This window comes from Psammomys obesus, unplaced genomic scaffold, assembly GCF_907164565.1.
Source record: "Psammomys obesus unplaced genomic scaffold, mPsaObe1.curated_primary_1811, whole genome shotgun sequence".
NCBI classification, from domain to species: Eukaryota; Metazoa; Chordata; class Mammalia; order Rodentia; family Muridae; genus Psammomys; species Psammomys obesus.
The window spans coordinates 6,382,792-6,403,059 of NW_026587032.1; the positions used below are offsets into that span (position 1 = coordinate 6,382,792).

The following is a 20,268-nucleotide window of genomic DNA, read 5'->3' on the forward strand; positions in this document are numbered from 1 at the left end:
GCCTCCTCCGCAGGAAAGGACCTGGAGTTGTAAGCTAAAATAGGCTCGCTATAGTAAGTTGCTCTTTGCCGGGGTGTTTCACTACAGCAAGACATGAAACTACCTGTTCAGAAAGACCTTGTGTTGAAATAACAAAAGTATAACTCAAAAGGTTTTTTTATGCGCTTGTGTGTGACTTATTTTGTAACGACTTTACAGTTGTGTACTTTTTAGATGACAGATCTAAATGCCACACAAAATGAAAATATGGCTTTTCGATTTGTATGTATGTGTGGGTTCAGTTTTCTGGTGGGTTTCAGGGCGTTATCTTCTAGGTGCAGAGTGGAACCGGCACCACCTGGTTACATATGCTTGTGGTGACTCTAGCGAAAGGCAGCCATTACTGAGGTTTTAACTGTCATCCGCAGAACAGGTAGGCTTCGCTTTCAGACAGGGTCTCACGTGATGTAGCCCTGGCTGGTCTGAAACTTGGTATGAAGACTGTGGTAGCTCCATACTCACAAAGATCCACTTGCCTCTTCCCCTCCCACCCCACTGTTGGGACTAAAGGTGTGACCAACTATGCAATTAAGGTAAGGTATTATTTGATGATTAAAGGCATTTCCACACATCAGCCCAAATCCAGACATTGCCAGCTGGGCTTTAGGCCCTCCATGCTGCACTGGCAGCTGAGATACAAAGGACACAAACCCCAGGTTTCTACTTTCCTCTCAATTTTCATAATAGAAGTAACTACAGCTTGTCTATTATTATTTTAATCCTATCATGGCATCTAGCCTCAAAACACAACCTCAGGGGTGTATAGATAGCTCAGTGGGTAGAGGCTTTTGTGTACAAACCTCACAGCCTGAGTTTGATTCCCAGATCTCAAGTTATCAGTAGAGAATCAACTCCTGAGAGTTGCCCTCTGATCTCCACACATACTGAAGTAGACACAAGCCTGCACACACACACACACACACACACACACACACACACACACATACACACACCAAAATAAAAATTAAACAGAACCCCAGAGGTAAATTACGAATGAAGGACGGTTATTCAGTGGAAAGTTGTCAAATGGCGATATTTTTATTGACACTCTGCTTAATTTATAGGGAATCCATGCAAGGTTTCTAAACCTATGACTTGAAAGGCATTCCATGCAAAGACACATTGCCAAATTAGGTGCTTTTCTAGGACTGTGTTGTAAGGATAAACAGAACTGGAAAACTTCATTTTGGTACAGCTTGTCTCTTTCCAGTTACTACATTACCTGCCAATTTTCAAATGGAATGCAGAGCTGCAATCTGGCATTCAAGTTAAAAAAAACTGATGTCTGACTTTTATAGGTGCTACCTTCCTGGAGACACATATTCCTCACCTTATGGTCACACTTCATTCATGTAAGCAGCTATATTTGAGCAACTATTTTCAAGAATGAAGCAGTTGAGTAAAATTAAAAGCAAAGTCTGATGAACACCTGAGAACTGAAACGATTTCACTGAACCAGACATTTATGTATTGGGTCTTCAGATATCCCACTTGTGTTGTTTCCTTCACTAATTTTTTAAATTAAAAAATGCTTTAATTTTTAGTGATTACAAACCTGGGACCTGCCCAATGATTTTAAAGGACACCCTGAACAGGGTGCTGCATAATTAGAATTATTGTGCAAAACTTTTTTTGCCTACGTATGCTAGCACCAAAACTATACATGAATATCCACTCCCCTTTTTGCCAGTATTTGGTATTACAGGGCGTTCCAAAATGATAGTTCATCTAATGTGAACCAGAGAAAATAAAAGGTTAGATATCGGCTGTAGAGCATGCTGAGTGGAACAGGGCAATAGTTCTAGGAAGTGCAGTGGGTAAAGATTTTGGGAGAGTTAACAGATTATGGGATACCTCTTGTCCCCTAGGCTGAGAGGTGAACCTGACCCTTACATATGCTGGGCAAAAGCTCTATCACAGAGCTACAAGCTCAACTTCCCGTAAGCTCTTATCGGTGCCACAGCGTCTGCACATGGCTAGGTAATGGAATATAAATAGAACACCACAGGCCCTATCCCAACCCAGGAATGTGAGCATCCCTCAGTGGAAATGCAGAACCAGAGCCACCACGAGAGCCCCGTGAAGGCAGAAGGCTTGCTGTTACCTCTGTGCAAGGGTGGAATGCAGTTTATTCCTCATGTTACTATATCACTAAATGTGGTTTCCATTTCAGTTCCACATACAAAAGTTGTCTGCCTCCTGCTTCTGGTTCTTTCCCAGATAACCTCATAGTGGTTAACTGAGTTTTCCAATGGTGGGAAGAACCAAGAACAGTAAATGAAATTTAATAATTTAGAGTTAACTAAGTCCTGAACTGCAGACCTCAGTTTTTTTTTTTTTCAGCATGAAGGTTTTAATCTTAAGTTATTAATGAAAAGATACACCAAAGTAGATTTCAGGAAATTAAAGAAGATAAGCAAGTAACAGCATTATAAATAACATCACAATACAAATGAATCTAATGACTCAACAATTATTTTTTAAATTAAGTTAGATAGCAATGTTTTTTTTTTTTTGTTTGTTTGTTTAGAAAGGCTTTTATTTATGTCTACCTGCATGGGTATGTGTATTGAATCCTCTAAAGCTGTTACAGGCAATTATGAGCTCCCTGGAGTTACAGATAGTTGTAAGCTACCATGTGGGTTCTGGAAATTGAAGTTGGGTTCTCTCAAATAACAAATCAAGTTGTCAGGCTTGCAGAGCAATTCCTTTATCCACTGAGCCTCTCAGAAGCCCAGTCCTTTTACTTAATCTCTTATTTTCCTCACAACATATCCTAAACTATCTTCATTAAAAATCGGATATTTTGTTCAGGCCTCTAATCCCAGCACTTGGGAGGGTAGAGTTTTTCTTGGGTTAGAGAAATGGCACAATGGTTAAGAATACTTGCTCTGGCTGGAGAGACGGCACAGCAGTTAAGAGAGCTTGCTCCTCTTCCAAAAGACCCAAGTTCAGATCCCAGCACCCAGTGACGGCAGCTTGCAACCACTCTGAATCTCTTAGCTCCAGAAAGGAACCTCAAATGCTAGTCTGGCCTCCACAGACAACCCTCACCCTTCACATACACACATAAATAAAATAAATCTTTAAAAAAAAATACTTGCTCTTGCAGAGAACATGAATTTTGGTACCCACATTATGGCTCACAACACCCATCACTTCAGTTCTAGGAGACCCAATGTCTCCTTTTAACCTCTGAGGGCACCAGATGGACTACATCCCCAATCCTTAAGTAGTTTTTCACAGGGTTAGAATGGATGGAGAGAGAGTTGAGAACTGGAACTTTTGGTACCTAATGTTTCCATCCAAACCAAATCCTACCAGGGTTTCTAGCACATAATGGTCCTGTCCCTAGCATGACCCAGTCCCTTCTGCTCCATAGCAATACCTGTCTGAGAAAGCTCAGAGCTGCCAGGAGAATGTACTGTTTATTTAGGGCAACACCTGGGAATAACAGATTCCCAACATCCTCTCATAGAGCGCTTACTAAAAAGGGCTGACAGTTTGGAATCTTCGCTTTGTCCCTTTCAGATAGTGTATGTATTTATTTCTCTTTAGGGGTGCCCTTCTCAAGGAGCCATATATCTTTGCAAGACAGTTATTAGGAAAGACAGAGCTTTCATCTCCTAGTCTTGGAGAGACAAGGAAAAGATTCTTTGGTCTAACTTTAGTCAGGCTTCTGAGACCTTTTCCAAGCCTACCTGTACACTATCTTGTAAAACCTATTTTTAACAAAGGCCTTTGTGAAGTCAGTTTACCAAGGCCAGTATCCTCCATGTCAGGCTTCCCATTCTAGACACAAGCCTTCCAGCGCTGTCTTCAGCAAAAATCCAGTTTGGTTGGCTTAGCCAGCCCCCTTTATCCTTCTTTTCTCTCTTAATCAGTTTTTCATCCACCGATCTTTGGCTATAAATTTCCCCTTGTCTATACTCCAGTTGGAGTCCAAATCCTCCTCCACTGTACTGGCCCCTGTGTCTAGCTGCACAATCATTTATACCAAGCGATTCTCACCCTGTGGGTTGCGACCCCTTTGGTGCGTCACATACCAAATATCCTGCATTTCAGATATTTACGTTAGATTCATACGTAGTAAAATTGCAGTTACGAAGTAGCAACGAAATAATTTTATGGTTGGGGAGTCACCACAACATGGGAAACTGTATTAAAGGGTCGCGGCCTCAGGAAGGTTGAGAACCAATTCTTTATAGTCTTCCTTATCGTTCGTTAACAAACCACGGAATACTTCTTAACACGGAGAAGACTCACATAATTGCCAACTAGAAACACGCCGGCCTTATAGTATCAACAGTGACCAGCTCTGTAATTTCTCATTCACATCGCCCGTAAAACACCTAACGACCCCTACAAAAATAGGAATGCAGCTCTTGACTAAAAATCTTTTCTTCTCCGCTTTACCAAACACGGACTGTGTTTGACAGAACCTCAGTGGGAAGAGAACTTGGCCCAGATGTGTGCTTCATCTCTAGGTCAAAGCCTGATTAGGTTCCAAGGCCCTCAGGTCTTTGTACCCCAAGCACCCCACCCTGCAGCTCTTCCCATGGCCTCGGTCCATCCTGCATAGCCATAGATGCAATGGATGTCGTAGCAGCGACATCCAGACCACCTATTAATGGAACAGGGAGTGATACACTGGGCGAGGTTCGAGCCTCCTCGTTCCCATCTTGGAAAGTGAGCTAACAGGGAGGTCCTCAGCATTCACGACATAGCTGGCGCCCAGTGAGACCAGCTACTTAGCGGGACAGATAGCGCCGGCTGCAGGTCTCGGGGGAGGTTCGCCCACCTGTCCCGACTAGAGTCCGCAGGCTTACGTGAAGCGGAAAATTGGAAAAACGACTTTTGTTTTCATTAGCAAACCGCAGGCCCGAGAGAGCGAAAGCGGAAGTCCACAGCATCACTTCTGGCTCACGCCGGACAGCGATTGTCTACTGCCACGGCCCCTGTGCCGTAAAGCAAGATGGCCGCTCTCAACTATGACACTATTGCTAGCATTTCTCTAGTTAGGATGAACTATGGGTCTCCATCATCCTCTGTGGGTTTCCTCAGAATATCACACTCATGTATTCATTTCACTTAGCATTGGTTTTGGGGTGAATTGGAAGCTAAGAGAGGCGACGTTGGACACAGAGTGGCGCCATCTTGTACGGACACTGAAAGCTAGCACGCCGAGCGTTGCGTTTACATAGGGCAATGCTTGTCAGAGAGGAAGGGCGAGGACTAGAGTTGGTACGTGATGGCGTATTTCCGTTTCCTCTCCGCCGGGGCGTTTTTGGTTGGACCGTCTTGTTGCGGGGAGGGAGGGGGAAGATTGTTTGCTCCCTAGACGCTCCCCTCACTGCAAGGTAAACTGAGGTAAAGCCGGGAAGGGGAATTTTTACTCGTGTTCTTATGGGACTCAGACCTTGGGACCGCGGAAGAGTGTGGGGTTGTATTCTGGAGACTCTAATGGGCCTCAGGGCTGGAGAGGCGGGATTGGGGGATAGAAGGTGAATTGCAGAGCCGGACAGGGTGGAGGGGACGGGCAAGACAGAATAGGGTGTGGAGGAGAGGGTGGGACTCAGAGGGAAGTTTGGAAGGTGCTGACTGGGGAGGGGCTGGAGTGAGAGGAACAGGACCGGTGCAAAGTCGGACCTGAAGTCCTTGGGGCTGAGGAAAGAAGTTGAGATGGGGACTGGTCCCACCAGAGTGTATGCTGGGGATACAGTGGTGTCTTTCGGAGACCCGGAACTCGGAAGAGTTTGCTGGCCGAGGTTCTGATGCTGACATCATATGTAATTTGGCCTTTGTTTACCCCCGCAGCTCCCCCGAGGCGCATCTCAGCCTCTGCTCGGACGTAGCCTTCTCTCCATCTGCCACCACAGCCTGGAGGCGCTTGCCTCCGCCCTCCCGAATGGTGCTCCTCTTCGCAGGCCTCGGCCCAGGATCCAGGCCCCCTTTGCTCCCTGATTTGGAGCTGTTGCTGCTGGGGTCTCTTGGTGGACTCCCTGTGGAGGGGTGTGAAGAACTTTTGCAAAGACAAGGGTTTAGTTATAGGGACCTCACCAACAGTTTGAATCTCAGCCTCTAACCGAGTGGAAGGCTCTTCTGTGTCCCTTCTTTTCTGCCTTTGAGAAGAGAAAGCCTTCTCTTTGACATCCAAAGCCCAGGAAGCCTCAAGCTGGGGCCCTGGTCCCAGCATGTCAACCCTCTCTTGTGCATAGGGCTCTGCCCTCTTCCAGCCAGCATGGCTGATTTCAAAAAGGCTCCAGGGGGCCGGGAAACTCCACAGGGGGAACTGCGGCCAGAGGTCGTAGAGGATGAAGTTCCCAGGAGCCCTGTCGCAGAGGAGCCTGGAGGAAGTGGAAGCAACAGCAGTGAGACCAAACTGTCTCCTAGAGAGGAGGAAGAGCTGGATCCTAGGATACAGGTGAGAAGGCCAAGAGGAAGAAGGGGAGGGAAGCCGAAATTCCATGTTTGCTGAAGAGCTGTCAGATGAACAAGGCCTTAGACTTATTCTCTCACAGGGGACTGGGGTGGGGAAGGGAAACAGGTATGTCCACAAAACATTGAAGTTTTGTATGACAGGTGCTAAAAGAGCTTTCTGGAGTGCTAATGGGAGAGCAGGGACCCTGCCTGAGTGCTTGGGGTATGCGTTGGATGAAACTATACTTTAGGTTGGGCATAGAACCATTGTTCTAAACATAAACAAGTAGAGGGATTGCTAGCTGGGATATCTGACCTGTACTGGAGGGAAGAGGAGGTGGCCGAGACTGGGAGGCAGTGTTAAGGCTACGTGAGGGGATTTTTTTCCCCTTTTTCTACCTTCTCAGTGGTATCTCTCAGAATCGTTTGAGTTGTGAAACCTTTCAGGTATTTGAAAAGCACCGTAAGGTTTGGGCCTGTAAGGAAATCTCCCTTCCTCCCTCCATCTGTCTGTCTGTCTGTCTGTCTGTCTGTCTTTCTCTTAGGGTTCTCTGTGTAGCCCTGGCTGTCCTGGAACTTGATATGTAGACTAGGGTAGCCTAGAACTCAGATCTGCCTGCTTCTGCCTCCCAAGTTCTGGGGCTACAGACTTGTACCACCATGCTCAGCAGAAAGTCTCTTACAGCGCAGAGACATATCAGTTTCGATCAGTCCTGAATACACATTCCTGGCTCTTGGAAATGTGGATTTACCAAAAGAATGGCAGAACAACTTACTGTCATGGGATGTGTACAGTCTAGTTGGTAAGACAGAGAAATCGTTGTGTGAGAGATAGTAGGGAGACTGGGCATTGTAGAGGAGACAGCTGGATAGGTAAAGCTGAATTATCTAGTTTTTTGGGGTGCTAAGGACTGAATAGGAAAGTTTCTTGGCCATATAATGGCCAATATGTGTCTGTATATTTGGAGCCCAAGTCTACCATTTAGGTAGGTTTTCTCTCTGGGATTCTGTTATTGGGGAAGTGACTTATCTACTAGGTAGCCAGAACATCCTAAAGCTTGAGTTCTTTGGCTTTTCCAGAGGTCTACAAACCTTACTAGGTAATGCCAATGAATTGCAAAGAAAGCAGAGCTGGTGTATGGGTTTGAGTGTGTGTGTGTGGTGAGGTTCCTCTTGGGTTGTATGCATGTTTCTAATGGAGCATCAGTGAGCTATTCCTTTCTGGCATGAGTCAGTAATTTATTTCGGCTTTGCTTCATGATGCTGCATTGACAACAACTCAGCTTCTCTCTCTCGTTCTGAAGACTTGCCTTCCACTGGGAGAATGCATTGAAAAAAAAAAAAGTCTCGGGATAGTCAAGACCCTTCAGCCCCATGATGGTGTGATTTTTGAGAAAGATAACTTCTTTGACCTTACTTTGTCTGTATAATGAGGGAATGGGTGTGTATAATTTGCACAGCTCTCATTTGCTGTGCACACAGGTCTAAAATTATTATTATTATTATTATTATTATGTTAACCAATGCTTTTGCTTGTTTCTTTGGTAGAAGTTTCTAGACAGTGGGTTAGGAAGGAGCTCGCTCTGTTTCTTGAGGAGAAGGGTGTATACTGTGTTTCTTGCACCTCCCTGAGACACCCCTTATTTGCTCTGGAAAAGCCTTCTCTTCTGGTTTCTTTCATCAACCTCTTGTTCTGTGCATTTTTCCAGTAACCATGTGGGCAAAGGCAGTAGATTGAAGAGGTAGACCTGTGGCTATGTAAATGCAATCAGTTAAAATAAAAAAATGCAGTTCTGTACTGTAGTGAGGGTGCAGATAGGGCATTTCTGCCATCAGGTTTCTGTCAGATGAGCTCTGGGAGCATTGGGATGTCCTGGGGATGCATAAAGTGAGCTTGCAGTATGATAGGTACTAGAGGGGCAAGCTAGACCCTTGCCCCGCTTGTCAGGCATAGCATTTAGTGTAGTGTTGTAGGCCACACAGGCAGGGAAGGCTTAGGTTCGGCCTCATTTGGTGACACAGGCACTGGTAGATCCAGGCTCTCCAGTTCACTTCACCAGGGATTAAAGTCTGGAAAAAGCAACCTGATGTGAGGAATCCCCTAGTTCTGAGGTGGCGATCACAACATTTGCCCTTGTGTATTTGTATTCTTCTGGGTGCTGGGTAGGTAAGTTCCTATGTGCTTGAAGTTCATTTTAGTGTTGAGAGTGGTTCATATCACATGCCTTGAAAACGTGCTTCAGGTCTTTCAGGGAGTGTCTGTTTTTCTAGAGTCTCAACATAGTTAAGTGGCTCCATTAACAGATCCATCAAAGTCCACTAGAGAGTTTTAAAAATATTTTTTCGTCATCATTACCCTGGCCCTATTTACTTCATCATCTGCTTGGACTTTTTGGTGATTTGTGGAAGAGGACTAGGAGCGTCCAAGGGTGGAGCAGAAACATCTGTAGTCAAGCACTCATGCTTTGACTCAGTGGCCTGGCATTCTGGGAATGCACCCAGAGTACCTCAAGAAGGTCATCCTCCTGCTGGCTGCTGGCTTTCTGACAGATAAGGCATGCTGACTCAGACTGTCCTCCCTGAATTCCATTTTCGCTGAGTGCCAGGAGTTCCTGGTGGAACAGGCCAAATGGAATGTGCTGCTGACTGTCCACAACAGCACTTTGGATGCTCAGTGACTTCCCATTATGCCCTTCCCATGATGCTTTGGTCTGGCTGCTTCTCCCTGCTTAACTGTGTTCGTCAGTCCACGGGGGGCTTGGGCTTCTGTTTGTCCTGTTAGAGCTTTGTGAGCATTAGGTTGATCTAGCAACAGGCTTTTTCATTTTTTGTTTTTTGTTCAGGCTGACCTGGAACTCACAATCTCTCTGCCCGAGCTTGCCAAGTGTTGGGGTTACAAGTGGGTGCCACTATAATTGACAGCAGGTATTTTAATTTTTTTCTTTTTAATTGCAAGGGGTTCCATTGAGATGCTAGTTTGTATGTTTAACCTAAAAGACAAAAACAAAAACAAACAAATAAAAAAACAACAGCACAGAGTTTTACTCTGTATCCATGACTGTCCTGGAACTTGCTATGTAGACCAGGCTGGTCTTGAGCTCACAGAGACCTGTCTGCCTCTGCCTTCCAAGTGCTGGGATTAAAAGCTTGAGCCACCATGCCAGCCCTATTTTTTTTTTTTTTTTTAACTTTTTAAAGGTAAGGTTGATAGCTGAGTGTGGTGGTGCAGTTTGGTTTTTTTGAGACAGGGTTTCTCTGTGTAGCCCTGGCTATCCTGGAACTCACGCTTTAGATCAGGAAGGCCTCATACTCACAGAGATCTCCTGGCCTTTGCCTCTTGAGTGCTGGGATCAAAGACATGCACCACCACTGCCAGGCAATGGTGGTATACATTTTTAATCTCAGCACTAGGGAACACTGAGCCAGGAGGCTCAAAGAGTTTTAAAAAACAGCTTGTGGAAAATGAACCATTCCATTTGAGTTCACAACACTGTTCCATGAATGGCTGTGTGAAGACTCAGCCAGATCGTGGCTCTTCTAAGGTAGGCTATGCACAGGTTCACATGCTTGTTCCTAGTTCCATTGTAGGCCTCTGCATTTGTAGTATTTTTATTTTACTGGATGCATGGGAACAGTTTCCTGTACTTTTAGTTTTATGTCTCTTTTTCAAAGTGTGCACTCATGTGTCTATATTATAGAAATCAGTGAGATCTTTCATTCCAGCCCAACTCCCCTCACCAGGTTGCTGGAAGGGCCAAGTGAGGTGAATCGGAGCCAACGTCACATCTATACAGATGGGGCAGGTTTCTATACGTCACGTTTCAACGTCACATCTATACAGATGGGTGGTGTTTCTGTCTAATGCCTCTCATGGATGAGCAGCAGGCAGACTGGGCTGGTGGAGGCAGAGCCTGGCGCTGAGCACCTACCCCGAGGAACCTATAGCTAAGTACCCAGCCTTTCCAGATGCAGAGGCTGTGGCGCAGCCCAGCACTCTCAGGAGTATTCTTAGATCAGCAGGATCTGGGATTGGATGCACTTTATTAGGCAAGGGAGAATGACTTGTGGCCAGCACCCTTTCCAGCTCCCGGCCACATCGCTGAAAGGTCTAGGGTGATTCCATGCTTTTCTCTCAGGCCTAGGGACCAATGAGACATTAAACTAGCATGTCCAGTGACTTTTCCTAGAGACTCCTCCTTGCTACTACAAGATCATTGCACTAGGGGCTTCTGAGATGACTCATTGGTTAAGATCTGCTCTTACAGGGACCTGAGTTAAGTTCCCAGCACCCACATTGTTCAGCCTATGATCACTTGTAACTCCAGGTCCATGGGGGTATGATGTTCCTGGCCTCTGCAAGCACCTGCATCCATAGTTTAAAAAAAAAAAAAAATGATAAGAAACGTTATACTGTATTGGATGGGACCTGGGATTCTGTTGTTCACAAAACCTCTTGGACCCCTTACCTGGTGTTTATCTTGATCATCCACCAAGCCCTGTACTTCTGTGTCCTGCATTTCCCGGGGGTGGGTTGGGAGGGGGAGAAGGTCAGCATCTTTCCTCTCTTCTCCCACCTGCAACACAACAATAGCTTTTACTTTCGTTTCTGTGGTTCCTCCAAGCTTTCCTTTCGTTGTTCAGACTTGCGCTGTTAGACTGAATGGCCCCTGGCCCTAGGGACTCCCTTTGCCATTGTCTTCTATTTTCTGTCCTTGCTTTGGTGCCACTGTCCCACTGGTCTCACTTGTCTCCCCCGGAACTCTTGCTCTCCTTTGCCTTCTTGCTAGGATGATCTGCTCCAGGCACCTTGCCCCTGCCTTCCCCGACCCAGGTAGGTAGCCTTGCTGCCTATGGGCACCTGTACCCATCTTCACAGGGATGTATTGCTGCCAAGAGCCTCTTGCTCAGTGATGGGAGTCACCACCTCTGTATGTGCTGTGTCTACATTCCCTTTTAAGATTTATTTCTTTTATGTATGTGTTCTGCCTGCGGGTATATATGTGAACCATGTACATGCAATGCCCTTGGAGGCCAGAAGAGGACATTGGATCCCCTGGAATTACATATGGGTGTGAACTATCATGTGGGTGCAGGGAACCGAACCTGGCTCCTCTGCAGGAGCAACAAGTAATCTTAGCTTCTGATCCATCTCTTTAGTCCCTGTGTTCCATATTTTTCTCAAAGTACTGAGCAGTAAATATGCAGGAAGCATGTGCTGAATGAGTGGCCCTCCTGGCCTAGGGGGGAGAATCATTCATATCCTAGGAACCTTCCCTCATGGAGAGGAAATGGTGCATTCTGGTGGAGAGGAAGGCTCACTGCCACCTTGCTGTGTGCATGGCAGTGCTGCCTTCCCTGAACTGCAGTTCCTCATCCTTGCGTCAGGGGTGTGCCTGCTCAGCTACGTGGAACTATGAAGATTACATGACACTGTCCTCTAGCCTAGACAGGATGCCATTGGGACAGTCCCTCCTGCATTTCTTATGCCTTTTCCAAGTGACTCACTTTGTTTCCCAGTCTGTTGGTACTTTCTCTCTGTTTTTCCTCCCTGCCCAACGAAGCACTCGAGGCTGTTTCTTCCTGTTGTAACTCACACCCTTCTTTGGCAGGAGGAGCTGGAGCACCTGAACCAGGCTAGTGAGGAGATCAACCAGGTGGAGCTGCAGCTGGACGTGAGTGTCTGTTTCCTCACCGCCACGGGCTGGTCTCTGGAGATGTCTCTGTTTGTGTCTTCCTAGATCGAGACAGTGGTAGAGGAAGGGGTGTGCCTGAGAAATGAGGTTCTGAGCCCTGTGTGCCTGCTTTCCATATTCCTTGCCAGGAGGCCAGGACCACGTATCGGAGGATCCTGCAGGAGTCAGCGAGGAAGCTTAACACGCAGGGCTCTCACCTGGGGAGCTGTATTGAGAAGGCCCGGCCCTACTACGAGGCTCGGCGACTGGCTAAGGAGGTACGCCTGTGTTCCAGTTTTATTTCCGCCACTGTGGCAAGTACCAAAGTACCTTAGGGGAGGAAAGGGTTTATGCGACTTACACTTCAAGGTCAGTGCATTGCTGATAGATGTCAGGGCAGGGACCCGAGAACCCTGGAGGAGCCCTGCTTGCTGGCTCACGTGAAGGCTTATGCTCGGCTAGCCTTCCCTGTAGCCCAGGACCACCTGCCAAGGCAATGGTGCCACTCGTAGTGGGCTGTGCCCTTTTACATTAATAGTTAAACAGTCAAGACAATCTGCCATAAACATGCCTGCAGGCCAGTCTGTTTGGGCACCCCCTCAGCTGAGATTCCCTTTTCCGGTGACTCTAGGCTGTGTCAAGTTGTCAGAACTAAGTAGGGCAGTTTGACCTATAATCAGGGAGGCCTTCATGCAAGGTCTGTCTCTGGACTCTTCAGTCTCTATGGAATGGGAAATAACACCATACTTAAGGGCATGGCCATGCTCTGAAGAGCCTGTGAGTTGAGGAGGTTTTTTTTTGTTGTTGTTGTTTTGTTTTGTTTTGTTTTTCAGCTTTTTTGAGGCAGGGTTTCTCTGTGTAGCCTTGGCTGTCCTGGACTTGCTTTATAGACCAGGCTGGTCTTGAACTCACAGACATCTGCCTGCCTCTGTCTGGGATAATAGGCGTGCACCAATGTGCCTGTGAGGAGGTTCTTAAAGTTGTAGGAAAGGGTCACAGAGCCATTAAGATGCCTTAGTAAGATGCCTCAGTGGTTAAAAGCACCTCCTGCCTGATGACCTGGGTTCCTTCACTGGGACCCACGTGGTGAAAGAAGAGAGCTGACTCCTGTGTATTGCCCGCCGACCCGCACACACATGGTGTGGCATTTGTGCTAAAACACAGATACATGCACATACACACAATAAGTACATAAAATGTAAGAAAATGGTCTCACGATCAAGAAATGGCTGGGTGGAGTCATTGGATCCTGTCTAGAAAAATTTGTTCAGTCCCACTAATGCCTCATTCTTTCTATCTTTCTTCTGTTTCTTCCTCTTCACTACCCTCTCTTGTCCTCCCCTCCCCTCTCCTCTCCTGGGCTGGATCAAATCCTAGGGTGCTGGGAAGACAGGGACTCTATTGCTGAGTTCTGCCTGCAGGTTCCACCTGCTGATGTTTAGATGTCTTCTGTGTTTAAGTATTTAGGGTGTATCTAGTATGTCCACTGTGACATTCATATTCTCTCTGTTTCTCTCTGTCTCTGTTTGAGACAGGGCCTCTTTCTGTAGCCCTGGCTGTTCCAGGACTCTCTGTCTAGACTAGGCTGGTCTCAAACTCAGAGAGCTCTGCCTGCCTGCCTCCTAAGTATTGGGATTAAAGGCGTGCACCACCACATACTGGCTCAGTAATTCTGTTTTGGTTAATATTTTTTGTCATTTAATTGTATTAATATTTACTATTATTACTGAAATTGTTCTTTTTTATCGCTAAATATGTAATCAATGTGGCTTCTACACTATATTATCAAATTAGGTATGTATTATTAGCATATTATTACTCATAATTCAAGTTTCATTGCAAATTTTATCCAGCCTAGGCATTTTACACCCATATTTTGCTTGTGAGAACCACTTTTTGGTAACATGCATTTTTTTCAGAGTTTTTCATTTGAACTAATTAAATTTGATGACAAAAGAGAGCTTCTAATTGTATATGAATTAAGCAAAATTTAGAAATAGTAAGGGGGAGAAAGCACATTTTCCTCCCATCCCTCTCAGCAGCCCATTCCTTTGCTTTCCAGATATTCTTAAAATTTGCATATATGATAGGTTTAACTTTAAATGAAATATAAATTGATAACATAATCCATTTGAAAGCAAACACATGAACAGACTGTTGGCTCAGGAATTTTACACCTGTTTCTTCCTGAGTTTGTACATTTTATTGATACTGCTAAGTTTGTTAGAGTTGTCTCTACAATATTGTGTACAAATCTCATTTATCCCTCAACCTAGAAGAAAACTTTGACCTGGCAATTTATGCCAATCACTTCGTCAAATGCGCAAACTGTTCCTGTTTTTAGAGATGTGCAGGAGACTGATGACGTTATATGAGCAGTCTGATTTTTTTAAAAAACATGTACACATGCAGAACTTGAAGATCTCAAAGTCCTGGATTCCTGTGGCCTCTTAACCCCGTATGTGCCAGTGTTTGTTCTTACCAGCTCTAAAAGCCAGTCTGTTAGTTGCCATGATCTGTTTCTGTTTGTGCTTTGGCAGCTAAACAGGCATGCTTTCCCTCACTTCTATTTCTATGTTTTTTTTAAAAAAACATTTTGTTATGTATTCTACAAAAATATGTACTATCTTTGTTCCTTCATGTTATCTGTGTAAGTATGTTATGACATAATGCCGAAGCTGTAGCCAGCCACCTTTTGGTAACGAAGTGCTTTGTGGGGCTGAAGAGATGGCTCAGTCTTTAAGAACTGCTTTGCTACTGAGTCACACCCCTAGCCCCGTGTCATACTTTAAAAGTGCAGTGACCATTTTTTTCTCTCTCTTTTTTCTTTCTTCCTTCCTTCCTTCCTTCCTTCCTTCCTTCCTTCCTTCCTTCCTTCCTTCCTTTCTTTCATCCTTCCTTCCAGTCATGGCTGTCCTGGAGATTGTTATGTAGCTCAGTCTGGCTTTGATCTTGAACTCAAAGAGTTCCACCTGCCTCTGCCTCTGAAAGGCTGGGATTAAAGGTGTGTGGCATCATGCCCAGCTAAGCTATTTCCATGTGTAAGACATACTCTTTTAGTCAGTTTCCTGTAACTGGAAGCTTGGGTTTCCTTCCAGGTTTTTGCTTGTCTAGTACTGGTTGAATATCCCTTATTCTAATTTTGGGTGGAGGATGGATCAGATGTTAAATGATTACAGATACTATACTTGATCTTAGCCAATGAGCTGAGAATTTGTCTTTATCTTAATTTTGAGCTAAATATTTTAGATTTTCAGATTTGGAATATGTGCCTATACATAATTGAATGAAAAAAAGAAATTAAAAGGAAAGGACATGACTTCTCCTAGCTACAGTGGAGGAGAAAGTTTATTATAGCTATGTGGGAGAGCATAGCCAGAGGCAGACACATTTGGGAGAGTCCAAAGTGGTCATGACCCTGAGCTGTGTGAGGAGAAGAGGAGGGCAAGGGAGAGAGAGGAGAACCAGGTGTAGCAGCCAGGAGACCAAAGGTAGAAAAGGAGCAACTAACAAAAGTGTCTGGATTATATAGGGACGAACCTCTGGGGAAGGGCAGCTGAGCCCCTGGGCTGGAAAGTTCAGGGTAGAGGGCAGGCATATGCCAGCCATAACCTGTAACAGGTAGCGACTGAACGATGCTTGAGGACCTGGAGGCCAGGTCAGCTTTGTTTGATATGGTAACTAGGCAGCTCAGCCACTTGTCCTGGGTTTGAAACTTAACAATAATATATCTTAGAGATGGCAGTCTAACCCAAACAGGGTTATCTGTTATCAAATTCATGTAAATTTGATAAGCATCGTATATACATCTATGTGTATATATGTCGATATATATAACCTGATATATGCAAATATTTTTATTTAAAAATATTTGTTTTTATGTGTATGTGTATGTGTATGTTGAGTCTGGCTAGATTTCATGTGGCCACCGTGCACTGACATTATCTCTCTCCTTAGTATTTATTCCACATTTCTGTTTCTAATCTGTAGAATATGCTTTGGTGGCATCCACCCTTGGCGTGGTTTGGGGACTGAAGCTGATATTCTAAGTGGGCCTTCCTCTTTTTCTTGTCCTTACCCCTTTGAGGATCTCATGGCTGACTGGGGGCCACCCAGGGCTCCCCGTCCTAATGGCTCTCTCCCCACAGGCCCAGCAGGAGACACAGAAGGCAGCATTGCGGTATGAGCGGGCTGTGAGCATGCACAATGCTGCCCGCGAGATGGTCTTTGTGGCTGAGCAGGGTGTCATGGCTGACAAAAATCGACTGGACCCTACATGGCAGGAGATGCTCAACCATGCTACCTGTAAGGTAAGGGGGTGCTGCCTGCAGGTCCCCTTCACTGCTCCCTTTGCTGTTCCTTCACCTAACCTCTTCACCTCTTTTTCTCTCCTGCTCCAACCTTTCTTCAGCTTTGGTTTCCTTTATGGCGGAGCCTGTCCAGCCTCTGCCCTGCTTGGCCCCCAGAGCTTCCATGATTCCGTTTCTCTTAGAATGCCTCCTCTACAGTCCTGTCCCTTCTGGGTGGGGCTGGCCCATGAGCTCCTCCCAGGCAGTGGCGCTGGCAGCGCTCACATGTTGGGTTCACCTGTGCGATTCCCTGTTCCTGTCTCCAGAAACTGTTCCCTTCACTGGTCTTGCACTCCGCCAGTGTATGTTCTGCCATTTCCAAGCTCCTAAAGTAGCCTGGAATGGGGCCCTGGCCTGGCTCCATCTGCCCCCTTCAGCATGTGCAGGGCGTGCAGCAGCTCCTGGCTAGTTGACTGTCTTTTAGTTTGAATGCCCAGGCAAGACACTTGGTCTTCTTGTGGTCCTCATGAAATGAGTGCAGTGAGAGAAGGGTCATTGAAGCTGTGGTGGGTGGTTAGCCTATGGGATGGGGGCGCCCATCAGCCTGGCTGGTTCTGGGAGACAAGTCAGCTGAAGCCTTCATTCGTCCCCTGTTCTGGGCTACACACAGATAGGGAGGGTATGGACACTAGGCCATCCCAGCATGCCTCTGTGGCTCTCCATAGGCAGTGCCTCCTGTCCCTGACCCATCGCCATTGTCACTGAGGGGTCCCTCAGAACTGTGGTAGCTGCACAGCTGCAGTGTGCTTGAGGGCATTCAGCCATGCTTAGGGACTGAGCAGGCTGTGGTAGGTATCCTTCCATGGTATCAGCAGAGCTGAGGGTCAGGTCATAGAGGTGATGATAGGCAAGACTGGGGGGGTGGGGAGGGGAGAGGTGTTTAGAGAGGGTGTGCTTGAGATCTGTGTGGAAAAGAGATGGTAAGAAGCTCTCACTGCCCCTGAATCCCTATCTGTCTCACTCTGTAGACAGTGGGGGTCGGGGAGGGCTTTGCAGAGACATTCCTATGCAGGTTCCCCCAGGGCAGCCTAGGGCTGATTCCAGGGACATGTGCCAGCTCACTGATGTGTGTCCCCCTCCCAACCTGGGCCAGGTGAACGAGGCTGAGGAAGAGCGTCTTCGAGGTGAACGGGAGCATCAGCGTGTGACGCGGCTGTGCCAGCAGGCTGAGGCTCGGGTCCAGGCCCTGCAGAAGACCCTCCGGCGTGCCATTGGCAAGAGCCGCCCGTACTTCGAGCTCAAGGCCCAGTTCAGCCAAATCCTGGAGGTAGCTAAGCGGGGAGAATGGGCAGGCAGAGAGAGGGCTGGTGTGTTTCTTTGGTCAGTGTTGGGAAACCTTGCCAGCCCAGCCGGTGCCCTAGCATGTGCTCACAGTGACCCTGTAGGAGTGGGAGGCAGGTGTGAGTGGTTTGTGCTGGTAGAGAACATTGATCAAGAAGCCAAAGAAAGTGAGAAGTGATGGGAGCTGGGAATGGGGGAGAACCAGCCAGATGGAGAGGAGTAGAGAATAAGGGGATTCAATGGGAGCCAATGGGGTGAAGATCTGGGAGGAAGGCTGCGTGGGCTCATGTCAGGAGGGACATTTAGAGGGTACAGCAGGGCTGGAAAGGGCATTGCAGTTCAGAGGTGCTGAGGGCTCTAGGGGCTCTAGGGTAGGGCTCAGGGGAGAGTGCTGAGTGGGATCGGAAGACATCTCACGAGTTAACCATCTCCCTCTGCAGGAGCACAAGGCCAAGGTGACAGAACTGGAGCAGCAGGTGGCACAGGCCAAGACCCGCTACTCAGTGGCCCTGCGTAACCTGGAGCAGATCAGCGAGCAGATTCATGCCCGGCGCCGGGGCTTGCCCCTTCACTCTCTGGGCCCCCGGCGATCCTCCCCTGTCGGGGCTGAAGCTGGACCTGAGGGCATTGAGGATGGGGACAGTGGGATTGAAGGGGCAGAGGGCGGGGCCCTGGAAGAGGGCAGCAGCCTTGGGCCTGGCGCAGGCCCAGATACGGACACTCTGAGCCTGCTGAGTCTGCGCACTGTGGCCTCTGACCTGCAGAAGTGTGACTCAGTGGAGCACCTGCGTGGCCTCTCGGACCACGCCAGCCTAGATGGCCAAGAGCTGGGACCCCAGAGCCGGGGTCGCCGGGGAAGCGATGGTGGAGTTCGAGGGGGCCGGCACCAGCGCAGTGTCAGCCTGTAGCGCTGTGGCCAGAGCTGCTTTGATTTCTACCACGGGCAATCAGGGCCCCGCAGGCCTTTCCTCCTCCTTGAGTCCTGTCTGCCCCAGATCCTGGCCTGCAGCCTTCCCTGGGCAAGGTCGGCTGTGTCTCAGCCCCTGTGTCCATAGCTTTCTCACAGTTCCTTCTCTCAGGAGGCAGCTCTCTCTTCGCCTTACCCACCTGGAAGGCTTGCCCTCTGGCCTTGTCTCCTCTTCCCCTTGCTGGCACTTGAGTCTCTCTGCTTTCCCCTTCCAACCTGACTTCTATCTGTCTGGCTTTTCCCCCTCAGGGAACTTGGTCTAGAAGACTCAGGAGATCATGTGAGAACATGGGTATCCTAGCCCAAAAGTGGTTGGACAGGCGCTCACGCTTGAGTCCAGGCCCTGTCTTCCCGGAAGGCAGCTCCCCAGGGTGTCCCAGACATGCTGCTGAGTCCCAGCAGCCTCTGCTCTTGTCCTTCCGTCCCCCCTGCCTGTGAGCAGTGTGTAAAATGTCCATGTGCCTCTGGAAGACACCACCGTCTGTCAGTGCACCCTGTGACCTTAGCTGCTGTGCTGTTTGTCCCTAATTCAGTGTCAGGTTGGGGAATCAAGCCTGCTGTCAACACAGGGTCAGGGGCCAAGTCCAAACGGCCAGTCTGTGTGGAGTTTTTCCAGTTGGGCTGAGCCCTTATCATTGCCAAGGTGCTAGTGCATTTGCATCCCTGACGGGATCTATGCTGGAGGCTAGAGATGTCAGAGTCTCAAGGCTGAAACCCTTCCCCCCCACCCCCCATGTGTGGCACTGGGTTTGCTTTTTCTTGGTAGAGATGAACTGGAGCTTGGCAACCTCCGACAGGGTGGCATTAGGGAACTTGGTGCTCAGTTGCTCTCTATCACTCTTCCTCACGCCAGATAGTACCTACTCCAGGAACCTTTGCAGAGCCCTTTAAGCATGGCTGCAGAGCTGCCCTTCTTGTGTGGGAGGAGTTGACCTGGAGTGAGGAGCACCAGCCTCATAGAGAAGCTCTGGGTGCTGGTGCTCCTGTGTTGCGGGAGGGGAAGCCACGCCAGATCTGGGTGCCTTGGAGAGCTGACCTCCTGTCCTACCAGGAGGACGGGGAGAGCACCTGCCCAGGACTGGGAGCACAGTGCCCGTGTCTCGCATGGGATCTCCCAATTTTCAGGTTTGAGGATGGTCACAATGAGAACCTGCAGGGTTTGAGGTGGCTGTTCAGGAAGAACAGACGCGAGGAGGACATGATTGTGCGAGTGCGTGTGCTGGCGTGTGTGGGGAAGGGCCAGTCCTGGTTTTATTTAAATAAAATAGTTTATGTAACAGCGATGTTTACTGTCTGTGGGAAGGAGAAGTAAGGGTAGATGAGGGCTCTCCCGACTGCAGTCAAGATGGCACCCACCAACTGAGAAGAGGGAACAGAGGCGCCAGCTTGGATGGTCACACGCAAGCTAAGTGGACAAGGCTGGGGAGCCAGTGCCCAGAAGGCCATGTTGTGCAGTCATGAGTGCCTGGGGTGGGCTGGCTGCAGAGGGCCTGCGGGGAGGAGCGGCCGCTGTCGGCTCCGAGTCAAGAATGCTGCCGTG

General features: G+C 47.8%; 1 protein-coding gene across 2 annotated transcripts; it reads left to right on the forward strand.

The window, feature by feature from the left end:
* The first annotated feature begins 5,324 nt into the window (after positions 1–5,324).
* Sh3bp5l (SH3 binding domain protein 5 like) lies at positions 5,325–20,007 on the forward strand. 2 transcript variants are annotated; one of them, XM_055602887.1, is made up of 7 exons: positions 5,325–5,399; positions 5,857–6,463; positions 12,069–12,131; positions 12,281–12,409; positions 16,280–16,441; positions 17,574–17,747; positions 18,202–20,007. In XM_055602887.1, the coding sequence occupies exons 2-7, from the start codon at positions 6,281–6,283 to the stop codon at positions 18,667–18,669; spliced, it is 1,179 nt and encodes a 392-aa protein (XP_055458862.1). In that variant the 5' UTR covers positions 5,325–5,399; positions 5,857–6,280; the 3' UTR covers positions 18,670–20,007. The 2 variants fall into 2 exon arrangements, with proteins under 2 accessions (XP_055458862.1, XP_055458860.1); XM_055602885.1 differs by having other exon boundaries at positions 5,331–5,409.
* Positions 20,008–20,268: the final 261 nt, after the last annotated feature.